At 40.9% G+C, this 17,999-nt stretch overlaps 1 protein-coding gene across 18 annotated transcripts in view; it reads right to left on the reverse strand.

The window, feature by feature from the left end:
* DTNA (dystrobrevin alpha) overlaps positions 1-17,999 on the reverse strand; it is a 232,148-nt gene that overhangs the window by 11,283 nt on the left and 202,866 nt on the right. For 12 of the 18 annotated variants that reach the window (XM_075744129.1, XM_075744137.1, XM_075744127.1 and 9 more), the window contains 7 exons: positions 16,805-16,918; positions 13,413-13,509; positions 11,935-11,952; positions 7,267-7,426; positions 4,362-4,451; positions 3,643-3,811; positions 2,795-2,927 (listed from right to left, as the gene is read on the reverse strand). In XM_075744129.1, coding sequence (XP_075600244.1) covers positions 2,795-2,927; positions 3,643-3,811; positions 4,362-4,451; positions 7,267-7,426; positions 11,935-11,952; positions 13,413-13,509; positions 16,805-16,918 — 781 coding nt within the window. The remainder of the gene's footprint in view (positions 1-2,794; positions 2,928-3,642; positions 3,812-4,361; positions 4,452-7,266; positions 7,427-11,934; positions 11,953-13,412; positions 13,510-16,804; positions 16,919-17,999) is intronic. The other 6 variants (XM_075744136.1, XM_075744135.1, XM_075744125.1 and 3 more) reach the window with 1 other exon arrangement.

Below are 17,999 nucleotides of genomic sequence, written 5' to 3' on the forward strand. Positions count from 1 at the left end.
CATCTTCCATGCTACACTGCATCTACATGTTTTTCTAAATGTGCTGCTTTTACACCAAGTGAGACATTTAATAACACAAAAATGGTTACCATATTGTTACGGAGGTTACCACTCTGTAACATTAGTAGGAGTTCTCTGCGGATCTTTTCAGCTGACAATTGCATTATGATATCTACAGCTACCAACTTTTTTTTTTGGCTATCCAGATGAATGCAGTGTACATGGGAGTACAAATAGTAAAACAGCCTGTAATAAATTCCAGTGGTTTGTTGCAAAATGAGAATAGTTGACCTGGTCACTGTTCAATAGGATACCCCAAATAGAAACTTCCCCATTTTCCTTTGTCTTTGCAAGTAGAAAGTTGTGCCTTTATCTTTAGAGACTACTCAGTGATGCTAGTAGAAAAAGGAACAGAATAGCAAAATACCACAAATTAACTGCAAAGTGCAGAGAACAAGCCAAAGCACATGTCTCAGGATCAATACATGACACTGTCCAACCAACTCCCAATCATCCTAGTGGTCCCTCCTAACTTAATATCTATTCTTGCCAGCTTTAAACCTGTTCCCTAATCAAAAGGGCATCAGCCATACTGGGAAGGATTTCTCACACGTGGCATGCTTTGGGTCTGTGGTTATCAACTAAAAATAGTTTTCTATTTACAAGTCACTACCGTCAAATCATTGCCTGATAGGAGCTGACAATCTCACAGACAGTAAAGTGCATAATGAAATTTCTTTGGAAAAAAATAAACAGAACTTGTCTATAATGAGGACCTTCTGTTCCCTTAGTGAATACATTTTAGAAAGAAAAAACCTTTATCTTCTTCTGATTCCGCCCCCCCCCCCCCAGTGGAAACAAATTGTGTAAAACAATGGGGAGCAAAGTTCACTTGGGCATAGTCTTGGCTGACCTAAATTGAAAAGTAGTTTTATTCTGACACGGGTAGGGAGATTTCCTCCTCTTCTTCTGGGAGTGTTGTTGGAAGACAGTAGAAAAGCTCTATTTTGACTGAAGCAAGAGTAACACCCAGTTCTGTTGAGCAACACGTACAATTTCTACTACACAACAAATGCCTTTATTTTGCAGTGCACATGCGTACTCAATTTTGCACATGTACAAAATCCCCTTGTAACTTGTGAAACTCATGTACCACTGTTGCCATATAATGCACTTCCATACTGTAATCAAAGTAGAGTCAAATTGGTCTATCATTCTTTCTAGGGAAAATGGAATTTTTACCAGCAATACTAACATTCATTATTTGATGCTTGACAGCTGTCACCATTGAGGTACTCCTTCTTTATGAGTGGGAATTATTTTCCATTACATTAGCAGCAGCTGCTCAACCTGTTCAGAAATTTAAAGGTTACAATTTTTGCCATTTCCTATCTTGGATAAAAAATTGTGACAAAACCCTCCAGTGTCACCCATTGTTGCCTTAGCAAATATTCTATAACAATTCTGCTCTTGTTGTCATGTCCTTAAAGACCTTTGCAATGAAATGACTTTTGGCAGGCTACTGTGGGCATGTGGCAGACCCAGCTACACAACAATAAAAAAGAAGCTCACATCAACCTCAAAACTACCTGCAATTTTGATAAGAGTCAATGAACTTTTACAAGGCTAACTTATCCTAGCAGCTTTACAGAAAAGAAGACCAAAAGAGCAGCCATTCTTCATTAAATCATGAGCCTGTCAGTCCCAGATTCTTCTCTCCAAAGTGACTGGCAGTAGACACTAGAGAAAAACTACCAGAAAAAAAGGCTATATTTTGTTAGTTCCCAGCAATCAGTAGGTCAAAGAATTCCTGCCCAGAAGATGCTTTTGAACCTCATTTCCATACACCTGATCTCTCAGTACCTGCTTAATCTTTTTTTTTAGCCCAGTTATACTTTTTGGTCTCTTTTACATGCTGCAGTGATGAGTTCCAAATTTTAATTGATCACCATGTGGGAAAATAGTTACTTTTGCTTGGTTCAGCTCAGCTCCCAAATAACTGAATTGGGTGTGCCCTCCTACTGACATTGCTACCAACATTGTAAGAAGTAATGAATTTTATATAAGGATGATCTGAGCCAGAATAACTTAAAAACTGGCGATAGTCCATTAACACCAGCCAGAAGCAGAGACCATGCAGACAGGACAGGTGATCTACAGAATTTCAGCTCCCCCTGGCAAATTGGCTTTTCTTAGACTCTTAAACAAATGGCCTTTGAAAACTTCCTCAGGGGGTGTTCAGTGACAAATCCTCAGGCTTCTCTATACCAGATGCTTGTTGAATACTTGGTCCTCTAGGATACAATTCATTCCAGACCCTTTCCTTCCCTTCCAGATTCTGACAATGACACACAGATTCCACTTGAGCAGAAAAACCATAATGAATGTTTTTTGCTACTGGAGAGAAAAAAAAAAAAATCAAAATATAACAAGAGCACAGCTTAACACCACCAACCAGCCTCTATGGTATATAGTAGTGAGGTCTAAGTGACTTGGTAGGCAGAGGCAGAAAACAAGCTCAGAGGGAGCTCTGGACCACCTGATGTCCTAGAAAGCTTAAGGACTACAGTTGTGTGCCTCAGGCAGTGTGGCCTTCCTGGAGATGCACAAAGGCTAGATGTATGCATGCATGTCTGTGGAAAAGAACAGTAGTTTTTGGAATGTGGCTGCTTAGCAACTGAGAAGAGATCATGCCCGAGGGCCCAGGATGGGTTAATAAGGGCACTGGGCAGCTGTGGTGCATTATCATTTCTCACTTATGGAGATGCATTGGTTGCCTGTGTCCTTCTCCCACCTGGTATGCCTCATCCTGCAGCTTCTGCTTCAGGTACTCCTCCATCTTCAGTTCATTCTCCAGCTGGCGGACAGAGTCATTCTCATAATTTTCATCATCTGCTCTGACATAGGGGTCTCCATCTTCTGTAACCCTAAAGACAATTATTAATAAATAGCCTCCTGAGATGAATGACATTCAGAGTCAATAAAACTTCCCTTTATTGTAAGCTATGAGGAGTACAGGATGCTTTTAGTCCAACCACATGTTCTGTTGGTTAGTATTTTCTGGCAGTGGAAAACATTTCTGCTATTTCCTCTCTCCAGTGGTCTGGTATTGATGAAGTAGACCAGAGGGCATATTCTGCTGGATGCATTTTGGGGGTACAACCCTATGGAAATGAGTAACAAAAATCCTCAATAACTTCTTTGAGAGTGATACAAAGACTAACAGGTTGAACTAATAATAACTGGAAAGATGCCTATTGTCTTCGATAGGAAGATTCAGGTTCTAAAAATAAATTGGTTTGTTGATCAATTGAGTTGGTCAATTAAAAGCATTCTGTCTTTTCCAGTTAAAAACTTCTTTTCCAGTGGGCTCCAACAGGCCCCTCAGCCTGGCTAAGCAGGGAGTAGGACTGCAGGGTGTACAGGGAGCACAGCTGTCCCACAGCCTCCATGCCGCCCGTGTGTACCAGCCTGCATGTGAGACAGCAGAGCTCACTACTATCTAAGCGTGAAGCTGTCCTCACTTGGATTTAGGCCTTTTTTTGGTAATCAAAGAGTTGAGAGGGAGAGAAAATATTACATGCTGCATATTCTTTTCAACAGAAGAAGAATGCAATTAAGGTGAATCGAGCAGGTACCCACATGTCGCTGCGGATGGAGCCGGTGGCAGCAGCGCTGTGGATGTACCCTGGCTTCCGGGCATGGATCTGCGCGAGGAAAGCCTTCTCGGATGTGGGGGATGGAACAAGGTCATCAAAATGAGTCCGTCCAAATTCAGAATCCACATTGCTTTCTGTCTCGCTGCCCACTTCTGTGAAGCAAAAGGTGACACATGGTTCCAATTTAACTTACACAAAAGTATACTTGCCTGTTTCTCTCTTTCCCTGCCTTTCCAACTTAGAATGCCACCTCCTCACAGTGAATAACAGTATATTATTCTATGTATATCTGCAGTGCTAATAGTTTTCTTCTTGTGGTGGACAGAATAGTGAAGCTTTTGCTTATCTCGGTTATTAGGTAGGATATTTTTATAAGAACACTACAGACTGCATTTTACAATAGGTCCTATATGTTCCATACTGAATGACATTTCTGAAGAGTGAAATCCCACTCCACGTGGAATCACAAACAAGCTTCTCACTGTTTTCACTGTATCCAGCTGCACCTCTACGCTCATGGCTTTCAGAATTGCTGTATTCCTAAAGCTGTTATTTAGGGTTTTTTTTTTCTAAAAGTATAAAAAGCTTTGAAGATACATTGCACTGCTTTTTTGTTGGGTTTATATTTTCCTGCCTCCCAGTTTTTCAAATACACGTGAAATGTCAATGTGGTGACTATCCGCCCTTGTCAGCCTCACTCACCAGAATTTAGTTCTTTTACCAAAGAAGACATGGTGTTTGTGATTGAATCTGCTGCCACCAGCAAATCGTTTCTTAAGTTTCGTCTTGCACCTGAAGCAAATGACAAACAAAACACAACGTTAATATTCTTTTCAAGACATATGTTTTCCTGTTGAAAGCAGTTTTAACCCTGCTGAAAGCTGCCATTGTGGTAATTCAGGGTATCAAAGTCTGTACGAAGGACACGTGCAAAAGAGTTCTCTGCAGAATGGCCTTATTTACTTATGCTGTATGCACGAGCAGGAGCCTGCCCTCATGCTTCATTTAATCACAATGCCAGATATATGGAGATTATTCATTGCCATCAAGCTTGCATTTGTGTGGTGACACCAGCAGACCAGGCCTGGAAGATTAAATCCAGTGTGAACTCATTTAAAATGTCTGTGGGGGAGGAGGGAAGCAATGAAGTGTTTTCTCTAAGTTCCCACAGCTCTGTTTAATGACACTATTATTGCCAGGTATTTGCCAGATAATTATGGCAAATGTTGAAGAAACATACTTGACCTCATCAAGACTGATACGGATTTTTCTCCTCTGCTCCCTCTCAGCCTCTCCTGTAGCTTAAGGACTTTCTTGTATATTCCATAATTTACTTTCTCTCCCTTTTTTTTTTTTTTTAATAAAGGAAGCACTATTGCCTCTCTAAACAGCCCCAGGCTGCTTTTAAACTCTTTCTAATAATGGATCTAGAAGTGCTTCCCTGCTGAACCTGGCAATATTCCCTTAACCATCAATCATGAAAGATTCTTGTGAGCTGCATGAAATACCCTTTCCCTAAGAGCAGGCTGTGGGCAATGTGTGCTTAACTCCCCCAAATCCCAAACATAGCTCCTATTGTAGCTGAATAATCAATATATCCCACAGAATCTTTAATCTTCCAGACTGGATTATGCACAGGAATTGGCAGGATTCGACTGCTGTAGATTCTTTAAAACTGGCTGAATGTAAAACAATAAATTTAAAAAAATTCCCAAAATCCTAAAGAGTTTTTTTAAATAATATATCCACTAGCAAACGGTTACTAGAATGTAAATTAGTTAATCTCTCTTACACACACACATGCACGCACACACACTCTCAGACGGCCATTCCCTTTCAAAAGTCTTCTCAATTTTGTATCTCTGAACTATTGCAAATACTATGAAAGAGAACAAAGAAACCCAAGAGAAACTATGCTTTAACCATGGCTTGTCTGCATTTTGCATATATAGGCAGATCTCTGTGCAGCACAGAATAGAGCTGTAAAAACTCAGCCCACCCCCCCGATCACAAAGTCGTATGTCAAGATGTGACAGAAGGGCTGGCTTCAAGTTCTTTGGGTTTGACCTTCCCATCTAGAGAATATGGTAAATAATGACATAAAGACAGATATTCATCAAATGCAGCAGTTTTTAAATGTGATCGCTTACCTTTTTATATTGCTTTTTCTCTTGAACAGAACACATTTATATACTTAAGAAGCCTGAGGCAGCCTTAGTATTATTTATGGATATTTTATTGTGGCCACTACATTATTTCTCTTACTCTTAGCTTTGGAAGAAACTGTCCTATAACAGCATGGGGGTTAGTGGTCTACATTTTTGCCTGTCTCGATTTTTTTTCACAGGGGAAATAAGAAAAATACATCTTGCGTATTTCTTTTGCCACAGAAAATGAGATATCCAGCAACATGTTATGTTGGTACTAGGAATTATGCCTTGGTAAAACATGTTCAATATATGAATCGACACTTTAGTAGAAAGTTCTTGATTGCATTATAGATTTAACCTTGTTGTATGATACACACAGACATGATTGTCATGAAAGTCAAGGGGAAAGGTGCATGAGAAGGCTGAACTGGGCTCCTGGGAACAAACACGCTTGCATTATATAGCAGAGGAAATCCAGAGCTCCACTTACATTTGATTTGTACTAGGGGAACAGGGAAAAATTGTATGCAAATAAAAGAATTGATGTAAATATTTTAGAAGAGAGCAGATTAGAAAAAGAAGGAATATTTCTTCATTTAGATCACATAGACTATTTACTTTATTTAGTATTCAACATAATTTAATCTGTGGCCTTAGAAATTCAAAACAGTTTAAAATTTATTGTTACTTGACAAAAGAGTGGAAAGAGGAATGAGAAACACAGTGCAGCCTATGGCAGTTTTCTGGAAATGAAAGGAAATGTTCACCTAGACTTCCAGACTTGATTCCTGTCTAGTCTAGCTGTACACTTCTCAAGAGGCCCAAAGCAAAAGGCCAAGGGAAAAGAGTCATGAGTTGCATCAAGGGATGTTCCAATCAGATACAAGGACAAAAAATTTACACTGTAAGCATGGTCAAATACTGGAACAGAGGCTGTGGAAAATGCATGCCAGGAGCCATCCAGAACTCAACTAGTTAAGGTCCTGAATGCTTTGTTCTCACCTTGAAACCCTTGTTCTTGGAGCAGGAGGACATGGTGACTTACAAGAGCCCTTTCCACCTGAATTAATTCTATGATTGTATCATCTATTCTTAGCAAAGTCTTTATTTAAAAACCAAACACACTGACAACGCCTTGCTGAGGTCAATAGCAATTCTTCTGGTTAACAGAGCACTGGTAACTGGTCTGAACATCTTGCATCAAAATTCCCTCTTCCCACAAAATCCATTAGCTGGCACCACTGTCCAGTTTCTGCTTACCCACTCACTTTGACAGCAAAGTCTGATGGCTGACAAAGCTGATTGTCAATGGCAAAACAGAGTTGTTGCAGATTTTTTTTGTTTTGTCTCACTGCGTGCAACTCATAAGCTCAAGTTCATTTAGTCATTAGCCACAAGAAATAATGATTCTTCAAACAGTGTCTGAGTACCTCAGACAAGCTATTAACAACACTTACTTTGTGCAAAGGCTTCCTGCACATCTCCTCCCACCCCGGTCAGAGAGTCCTGAGGTGCGTGGGTTGGGGTGGAGCAGGCAGAGGCAGACCTGATGGGCATTGGAATCGGTCGACTGATAGTGTGGCTGGGTGAGGAACGTGGGGAGCCTGCCCCTTGAGTCTGCAAAACAATCACAAGGGGTTAAACAGGTCTTTGCAAGAGCCCTCACCTGCTCTTCTTGTCACCCATCCCTCAGCTCAAAGGCATCATGCTGTTTGTAGATCAGTTGGGTAATGTTAATTTTGCTAAAAGAAATATACTGAAGTCAGTGGTTAGTGGACAGCAATGCTTCTGTGTAGAAAAATAGTAAGTAGGAAAATATGAGTCAAGATCTGACTTCCTTTAAGCATGGGAAAATGTCAGGCAGCTAAATTAAAAAAAATCCAAGTTAATAAACACCAAAGTATAGACTTTCTCTCTGCCCTCTTCCCCCTCTCACATGCATGCTTGATCAAACATAACCCATTCAGGCTGTGAGAAGGGGAAAGATGCTGGCACCGACGTGGCTTTCAGCCCGGGCAAGGGACTGAAACAGCCCCTTTCACCAGAGCGCTGCCGTGAGAGCCGCTCACAGCCCTGCCCTCCGCCTCCCTGCAGCAGAGGTTCACCGCACATGCAACCTCTCCGTCACAACAAGTCTGACACTCGCAATAAATAATAGAGCTTTCTGCTTTTTATTCGGAGCTAGAGAACTATTTTAAGCCGCTATTAAATCATACACTATTAAACTGGTCGCTCTACAGGATATACTCAGGCAATCCCAAAACACTGTGGGGATAGGGCAATATAAATTCCTGCTATGGGTTCAGCTGCTGGAAGTGAAAATGTTTTAACACAGCCATATAAAATGTCATGCTGTTAGCACCTCACAGTTAGTATCACTTAGCTGAAATTCAACTGCACACGGCTTTTGACTGAAAACCTGTGTTTGGTAGATGCCAAGGATAGAGGTAGCTTGAGTGCTGTTAAAGGGGAACAGCAACACATATCCCTGGTTGTTTACTGTAAAAAGTAACCTGAGGGCTGGTGTTTCCCTCACCCTGGGTTTATTTTGAGAATTCAGAAGCATTTCTTAACTCTTCCCATGCTGTTTCTTTTGACTCCTGTGGTGGCTACCACTGCAGCCCTGATAGGGTTTGGCAAATACGTTCTAAAAAGACAATAGCAGCCCACTGCAGGAGGAGTGCAGCATTGCCCTTGAGATTTTTATAAATTCCTGCCCTGGACCATAAATAATGTATCAGAACACTAAGCTATTTGTTCTTTTCTCCTATCACCCCTTTCTAAGAGACATTATCACCAGAGAGACATCAAGGGCAAATTAGTTTTATGAGGAATAAGCACATTACTGATGGGAGAACGAAGGATTTAATACTTATAATTTCTTTAATGATCAGTTTTAGAACATTTAAATGATGGATGAAAGGGAAGTTGAATATAAAAGAGCCAGATGCTCTCCTGTTTCTGGAATCATTTGTAGCCACTGCAGTGGAAATGCAGATCTCTAGTCCTCCAGAGGCAGGGCACAGAGCAACCTGGAGATGCTCCAAGGTCCTTGGAGGTCACACCCCCTGCACATCAGGCAGAGGATCTGGGAGCTACAGCTATAGCCTTTCATGCACCGACAGGGAATGTTTCATCCTCTGTGAAACAGATTTGCAGAAGAATTTCTGATTCCCAGCTTCCTCTTTTGCTTGCCCTTTTTCCTCAGCTCCCCTTTGCCTTTGATCCCGGTTCTGGAGAACACCAACAACAGTGGGAACTTTCAGAGAAGATGAGAAAAAATGGGCAACATTTCCTTCCTATAGTCAAGTCACATTTAAGGAATGAACTTCAGAATAGGCATTTTATTTACTAAAAATAACAGATGCCTGCCAGTACTTTTTTGCTGGAATTTTCCCACAAGAGAAATGTAAAAGCTGCTGCACACCAGTGCTTACCCTTGTGTCTGCTTTGCAGCTATGACTGAGATTTTGTGTTTATGATAAACAGTGCGCTCTTATCTGTAGCTTTCAGTGTTGGAACAAACTGGGAAGCACAGGGAAATGAAACATTTGGAGTCCCCTGTCCAGTAAAAAAGCCTCCTCTCTTTTTATACTGTTTGGGCAGCATCAGACAGAACTGATGAACAGCAAGTTGAAGCAGGAGGATTTAAGGGAATGCCTCATTTCAGAGAGGTGAACACTTTAATCAGATTTTACTCATCGAGATCCACCTCAGCCCATGTTTGTGGGAATAGAGTGCTATTAGGATTGGATTCCTGCTTAGTGGTTATCAGGAGAAACGTGGTTTTCACGACCTGAAATCTGCTATGACAATCAGTAGTGACTTCTTGGTGATCTCAGCAGAGAAATCAAGCATCGAATTGCTCCCAAACCTCGGCACCCCACCAGCTGAGGACTGAGCCATGCTGAAAGGGGAGCTACCACAGCCACCACGGATATGTGGACGGCTTCAGCTTTTATGTTGTACTTGGTTACACCTATTAATGTTCGTCTGCCTTCTAGGAAAATTTCCATCCCTAGTCAACCTGCTATGGATTTTAAGTTAACCCTTGCTAGACAGGGAAAGATTCCCCACTATCAAATGTCATGCATAATGTCCTGGTTTCAGCTGAGAGGGTTAATTTTCTTCATAGTAGCTAGTATGGGGCTCTGTTTTGGATTTGTGCTGGAAACAGTGTTGATAATATAGAGACGTTTTTGTTATATGGACCTGTTGTTACTGAGCAGTGCTTACGCAGAGCCAAGGCCTTTGCTGCTTCTCACGCTGCCCTGCCAGCGGGTGAGCTGGGGGTGCACAAGGAGTTGGGAGGGGACACAGACAGGACAGGTGACCCCAACTGACCAAAGGGATATTCCATACCATGTGACGTCATGCTCAGTTTATAAGGAGCTTGGGGAAGAGGAAGGGGCGGGGTGGGGCAGCGGTGTTCGGAGTGATGGTGTTTGTCTTCCCAAGTCACCGTTACGCGTAATGGAGCCCTGCTCTCCTGGAGATGGCTGAACACCTGCCTGCCCATGGGAAGTGGGGAATGAATTCCTTGTCTTGCTTTGCTTGTATGCGTGGCTTTTGCTCTACCTATTAAACTGTTTTATCTCAACGCATGAGTTTTCTCACTTTTACTCTTCCAGTTCTCTCCCCCATCCCAATACGAGGGAGTGAGCGAGCGGCTGCGTGGGGCTTAGCAGCCGGCTGGGGTTAAACCACAACACATGCTTAGGATAAAACACTTCAAATGAAAACGGGTTTTAGAGGAGCTGGCGCATTGCTCCCTCTGCCGGAGCTGAGCCGGGATGACATATGGGGAAAGACCCTCTCGCAGCTTCATGAAACAACATGGATGTGAAGAACTCATTGTCCTTTCTCAAGGAAGGGCACTAGAGAAGTAGAAAGTTCATAAGCATTAGATGAATTGCCAAGCTGCTCATTCCAATTGAATTCCTCCAGAAATTAATTTAATCCTATTTCTCTCAACAGATCATGAAATGGCATAGTGTAATGGGGATCATTTCATGGAAAATGTGAGAGTAATTCCTTAGCGTCACCACCTGGTATTCAGCAAGGCTATTACTCTCAGAAGAAAAAAATCATATCGCATAATAGCCTGAAAATGTGCTTTCACTTACACTGTCCAGTGAACATTTTATATGGTAGGGAAACTCTTGTCACATTGGAAACTTCCCTTTTGTGAATGGAAGATCTTTTAATGCTGTTACGCAGAATCAAAAAGACAGCCCTTACACAGAGGTGATGTTTGGTCAGATATTTTTTTTGGTGCAACGGATTGAGGCTCTATGAAAATGTTAGTTTTTATGAAGATGAGCATTACCTACAAACTGTGCATGCCCTACTGTAGACAGAACACATCAGGCTTGTGACTGTGCTTCTGCTGATGAAAGCAAGAGGAAGTGTGTTTTGTTAGAATGAAACATTTTTTTATTGGACTCGTAAATCAGACTGCTGTCTGAAAAGTGCTTTTTTTTAAAGCCTAATATCTTTCTGAGATCCATTTCAACATGAAAAAACTCCAAAACAATTACATCTTCTAAAATTTACTATTAGTAATATAAATACTTGCCCTTTTTAATCTAGCTTGTAGAAGCCATTTAGAAACGACATTATTTTCCTGAAGACTCACGGAACTGTTAGTATCATGCCAACTTTAAAAGATACGCATACAATGCCCTGACTTTTTCTGGATAAAGTGGGATTTCAAACTTATTGTCCTGTTCTAATGTAAACTCAGTTATATTTTTCTTAAAGTTCCAAAATTCTCATTACATTTTCAGAATGTTATCTAGTGGGGAAAGTATTCTTTAATTCATATTCTAGGTTGGTTTCACTACATTTGGGTGGTGGTTTCCATGTCTTACATGTTCTTATTTAAAGGAGTGAGAAAAAGATCAAGACTTCTTGTAGCCATGACTCATTTTCTAGAGAGCTAAGAGATTTAATTGTGAAAATTGCTCCAAGATACTTTAAAAAAATGTGTGAAAGAATTGCAAACTATTAATTTTAGTCAAAAGAACACGCACACGTTTCAAGCAAAGGAAGTAAAATAAATCACAAGAACACAATCACATTTAGAAGTTAGTGAGGCCTCCAATAAGGAGGTAACTTACTACCTGTTTCAATTCTTCTTCCTAAAGAAAAAGAGGATCAGCACATGAGATTAGCCAGGATGTAAGTGAAGAACAGAAAACAAAGCCACATTTGGCATACAGGGTTAAAGCTATAGTCGAGATAGTTGAAGGTATGTGACCAGGTTATGGTCCCACCTCTGCTCACTTTGAAACACCGGAACAGCGCAAAGCGTGCAGAAAGCTACTATCATTTCCTACCCCAAATTCTCTTTGTCCAGGCAGTGCAACGACAGCAGGCAGTCCTGACTGCTAGTTGTAGCACTGCAGCACTTCATAGGTAGAGCGAAAAGTATCCTGTCTACTCCCAGCTCCCAAAAATCTGCCAGCTACTCGGTTGGCTCTGCTGCTCAGGTGCCACCAATTCCTGCATCGTGGCGGCAGAAACCTGTGCCTAAGGAGTTGCAAATGACTCATCCTTTGATGCAAATACATGTTGCTAAATGGATTTCAGTGAAATTCTTTCTGCTTTTATCAGAGCCATATTTGACCCAAGTTGCACTGAATTTCCATGCATTCATTTTATCTGGCATGGCCAACAACAAAACAGACTCTTAAGCTATTCAGAGCACTTTCTTCCAATGTGAATTTCTGGCATCATCTGCCCTAAGGCACGTCAGGTAAAACAGGGCTGGACTCTGCAAATACAGATACATTTTCTATCTGTCTTAAAAATTGACATGCTTTTTGACATCTTCATTTTTAACTGAGATCCTTTGTTGAGGCATGTTTCATCTGTTTAACAAGGGCTTTTTTCTATATTTATGAAAATGATCAACTGTTGCTGGGGAAGCATCTCTAAGAGCAGAGAGTTAGATGTGGTTGTGAAATGGCATGTCTGACAGAACTAGCAACTGAATGGGCAAGTAACTAGTAAAAACAATTCTGTACTGTCAGCTGGAGTAGATAATAGTCTACAATCCTGAGTTGTTTTTCTTACAGTTATTAGCTATCTCATTTTATGTGTTGTTTTGTTCCTTTTCTCATTCTTCTGTTTTGTATTTGATGTCCTCAACAGAGAAAACTCTAAAACCACCTGAAACTGGACCACAAAATATTTTGTGTTTGGACATTGTCGAATGGTTGATCTAGAGGTTGCTAGCCTGAAATCTGCAGATGCAGCCAAGTCCTTCTGCAAATGGCAAAGCAGGACTGTATTGCATCATGCTGCAATATTATTCAAAGGATTGTATTAATTCTTCAATAGTTTGGAGCTATCTCTACTGTTCCATCCACTTACCAGTATATGACAATGATGGTGCAGTGTTATTGCAGGAACAATATTATTTGAAACCCCTGAATTGAAAGACCAAAGTAAAAAAATAGAAAGGGAAGGAAACAAAGCCAAGTTTTATGGGTGGAAATAGTCAAGTTCTGCAGAATTATGTGATCATCTCTCCTCCCTCTCCTCTCTTGCTGCACTCTGCCTGTTCTCCTTGGTAGTATCAAGTGGAGCTCCTTACCTTCAGCAGTTTCATGAGGCCTTCTAGCTGAACCATAAGCTCCCTCCGGCTTTCCTGGAGAGCAGACATCCTCTGTTCCAGCTCATCCTTCCGCTGTCTGAGAAACAAGCAGATTGGATCAGAGCTTACCCCTCACAGCGTCAGCAGCTTCTAACTGCATCGTTTACCCAGCCTGATGATGCGATATACACCTATAGACCACAGGAAAGCAAACATACTGTGGGAATTCAGCATAGTGCTATGTGCTATGAAATGGGGCTATGTGAAAGCTAAGGAGTTCCCTCATACTGAGAATATTCACGGGACTGAATATAGTGATTAGGAAAAAGACAGACACCCACACAGACCCTTCTCCAAAGAACAAATGAGGTTCAGACTAATTTGCCTTATATTCCCTTGTGGGAATGCCTGGCAGTTTTTGTCTTTGGATGTCTCTAGTGAATAACCTCACTAGCTGTCGGGAGAAATTAAAGCCATGCCCTGAAGGACAGGAAATTACAGCAGGGGCACTGAACAGAGCAAGATACGAGACAAGCTAAGAGAGTTCAGAAATTCAGCCAGAAAACCACAGCGATCTGTTTTTGTTTCTATTTTTTTCTGAAAGCAAGAGTAGGATTATCACATAGTACAGATATAACTGCTTGAAAATAGCTCTTTGGACTTGGAGCCCAGTGCTCTCCCTATGACAGTGTGAATACTGGCCCACTCCAAGTGTGACAGCCCTTATGTGGGACAGTTTGTGCCCACATAAATGGGAACAGCTTTGATTCTGCACAGCTCCACTGCACAGGATGGGGGTTCAGGACTTGCACATGTTCGATCACTAAATTGTGTGAGAGGTCCCCGTATAAATACAAAATAAAATTGTTGCCTCTGGGAAACTAACACCACTAACTAACAACATTACTGTTGAAAAATATACATATTAGATATATTTTATACACTACTGTGTTGCAAATAACATAAAATCACTATGTTGTTAGCCTTCTACTGCCTGTAAAATACGACAATGTAATCCTAAATGAAAAAGCACCAGAGTCAACAAGACTAAATACATTTCCTATATTTAGGGAAATATGAAACCCTGATTTTGAGCCTCCTCTGTAAGTGAGCAGTTACTGATACAAACAACGCTGATTTCTACAGGATTGCTCATGTGTGCTATCTCTCACCTATATAATAGGATCGTACAGTAATACTGCCAGGTTGTATTTACACTCTTCTGCTACAAATTGCCTGTGCTGGCTTTTCTTTTCCAGGCATGTAATGGCTGAAAATGCTATGAACTGTACAAAGGCAACTGAGTTTAAGAAAACTGCAAATAAAAGTAAGATACCCTGTCCACGTAATTCAACGTGGCAGGTCCTAGCACAGACCTCTGCTGGGTTTTAGTTTAATTTTACGGGGAGAGAGGACCTAAGCAGTGTGCAATGTACAGACCGCTCCTCTGACTTGTTTCTCCAGCTATACTCCAGAGCAAGTTCTGGGAGGTAATGGGCTTTCCAACCTGTCTCTAAGACAGCACTGGTAATGTGAAAGAGTATTGCGTTTAGAACCTCATTTCGTGAGTCTGCAACACTACAGCAGCTAGTGAAAGATGCTGGGACAGGCACCCACAACATAATTTACAGATTCCAGCATTTAATATTATATGAACTAAATTTGCCCTACTGCCCTAATTGCTTGAAGTCCCAAGAATCTGTGGGGTAACAGATGTAAATCAGTGCTGCTCTTCTGAGTTTTACACATGGTGAGAACAGCCTCGTGAAATCTTAAGTGTATAGGAATTTCAGGTGGTGTTGAAATTCCACAATAAATCAAAAGCCAATCTTTTGGCTTTCAAATGGTGAACATTTTAGAAGGTATGCAAAGCAGTACAGGCCCACAGATTAACAGTTATTTGCTGACTCTGACACTGCATATTAAATCAGAAAAGATATCATAATTGAGGAACTTAGTATCATTGCCCTAGGGACATCCCGTGTCAGGAAATTCAAATAAGGTTATTATTCTTTTAATATGTGTAGCAAAACTGAAAGAGGGAAAAAGTAAGTAGTTAGTCTGCTAACACTGCACAATCATTTGATGTTTTTTTTTAAGGATAATGAATTTTATTTGTCAACTACATAGAAAGCTAATCTCCTAAACCTGCTTAAAATAGACTTTAGGCTTGATGCACAGGAACCATGTTATTGGTAAATTTTATGCAGTGTATGCATTTTCACCTCAGGTTTATATGTCTCACAGAATGTCACTTGCCCGTATATATTTAGAAGTCATTACATACTAAAATCATTCATAGAAATTTGTCTTCAGATTGGACAGCAAACGTAATTATTTGTGAAACAGAAAAATATTTTAGTGTGGAAAACTCAATAATAAAACTATACAGTATTTGTAAACAAAAAAATTAGCACCATTTTTTACAGTAATTTCCTTTGGTTATGTATTAGACCACTAAAATATTACTTGTGTGAGGAGTGGCTAAGTGGCCAAAAATGTTCTTTAGTCTTCTCATGAGAGAACTGCTCTATGAGGGGGGATAAACTTTAATCTAGCATTGTTTCACTGGAAAGAAAGTGTTTACACTCTATTCTGTATTCACATGAAGTGTTTTGAATAGCTCTTACTGGATTCTCCACCTGGCTCTCACAATATGAACTTCGGGACTAGCAGGGAGCCTACGGATCTGGGACAATGACAATTGTTCTTCTTCAACGTGATATACATGGCTATTAGTAAATCCATCTAGAGTATCCTAATTAACATGCAGAGACATTCATATCAATGTTATTAGCTTGGTGGGATAATTGGAGAAATGATCCTCTAAATCTTCAGCTGCTGCAGATGACATTATTCCTCATTTCCCACTTCCCAAGGAGTATCATTCTGCTGCCTGGTTTTGCACCGTGAAGAGAACTGACCTCTCCTTAGAGTTCAACACATGGGGAATTTTCCAAAAATTAACGTCTAATTCTGGCTGTATTTTCATGTAGCTCTGTATTTACTTTAGCATAAATGCGAAGTCTTTGTAGAAGCATTTGTTCTGACAGGACAACATTTTTTCCCATATAATTAATGGCATTTGGACAAGGCTGTGGGGACCTATTCCAAATGACCTAAGGGCCTAACTCTGCAAACACTAATGCACATGCTTAATTTAATGTAGATGAGTAATATGTGAGATTCCTCATGCATGCTGTTTAAAGCATAAGCTTAATTACTTTTAGGACTACAGCCTGCACCAAAAATGGAGATAAAATAGACGTTGTGCTATTTACTTAAAAAAAGCCCTCAAAACTGTAAGCCAGCCTTATCTCTTATTTCTTCTTTTATTGAGAATGACTGGCTGGCCCCAGTCATTGCCGGAGGTTTTACTGCTGTGGACTTACCTCAGGAGCCGGAGCTCTGCAAGGAGGGTGGGATTTTGTTGTGCCTTCTCTGGCGTGGGTTGAGATGCTTGCTCATGTTCAAGTCGCAGCCTCTGGATCTCCTGTAGGATTTCTCTTGGGAAGGAGAATAAGCAGAAGACTACAAGTCAATAATTTTCCACAAAACCATCTCACTGGACATCACAAGAGGAAAAGATAGTGTGACCGTATGTAGCTCTTCAATGTGGATATAATGACCAGGCTCCAACCAACAAAAGAAGCCCTTGGCACTGCGACAGGTCTCTGGAGATTTTTTTAAATAAACTTTTAGGATTTCACCATAAAGGGAAATATTTCTTCAAGACCCCCAAAATTCAGATATGAAATAGCAGTATGCTTAATTAAATTGCTCCCTTCTTCTTCTTCCCCATGAACATTTCAAGCATCACATGAACTTCACAAAAATTAAAATAATATCTGGCCCCTCTCGAGTATCAGAGAAAATATTTCGCACTTAAAAAATACTTTTAGTGTAAGTAGAGTTCTGAAAGCGGTCAACAATTCATGGAGAAGCCCTTCAGGAGGACTTGTTATGACTGGCTTGCCACCCCTGAAGTACTGTCAAAAGGCTAACACAAAGCTTCGCAGCAGAAGGTTGAAACCTTTGTGGACTTTTTCTCTTCTTCACAATGTGCTGGATAGCAGACAGTCAGGAGGCAGCCTCGAACTATGAAAGACAAATTGAGACTGGAGCTGGTGGCTCATTACATGGTGACAGAAGGCAGTGCAGAGTTTGGAAGAGGAAACCATCTGGGTTGGGCTGGCCTCTGTTTTACATTCCAGAGCTGTGCTGCCATACATTTCATGGCACCAGGCTGTCTGATACCCAGGGAGGGCCAGATCCTCTGCTCCTAATAAACGGGCATCACTCCTTTTTTGGGGCTGGCTGGCTTATTTCTCCTGGATACTCTCTCTCAGTCTTGGTCACATCCATACCTAGTGTCTCATTTCATCAAAAGTCTAACTTGCTGCTAACCTTTCTGCAAACCTTTCCCAGGCAGACTGTCTTCTGGAGAGCTTTAATCATCTTTTTCACAAATAAAAGCAGGGGAACATAACATTACCAGTGTGACTGGTCCTTTTATCATTTTGTGTTATAGTGCTACAGAGGATCCAACTCAAAGTTAATCTGGTCTTGAAACAGGACAGTTTTTTT

Source organism: Balearica regulorum, chromosome 2, assembly GCF_011004875.1.
Source record: "Balearica regulorum gibbericeps isolate bBalReg1 chromosome 2, bBalReg1.pri, whole genome shotgun sequence".
NCBI lineage: Eukaryota > Metazoa > Chordata > Aves > Gruiformes > Gruidae > Balearica > Balearica regulorum.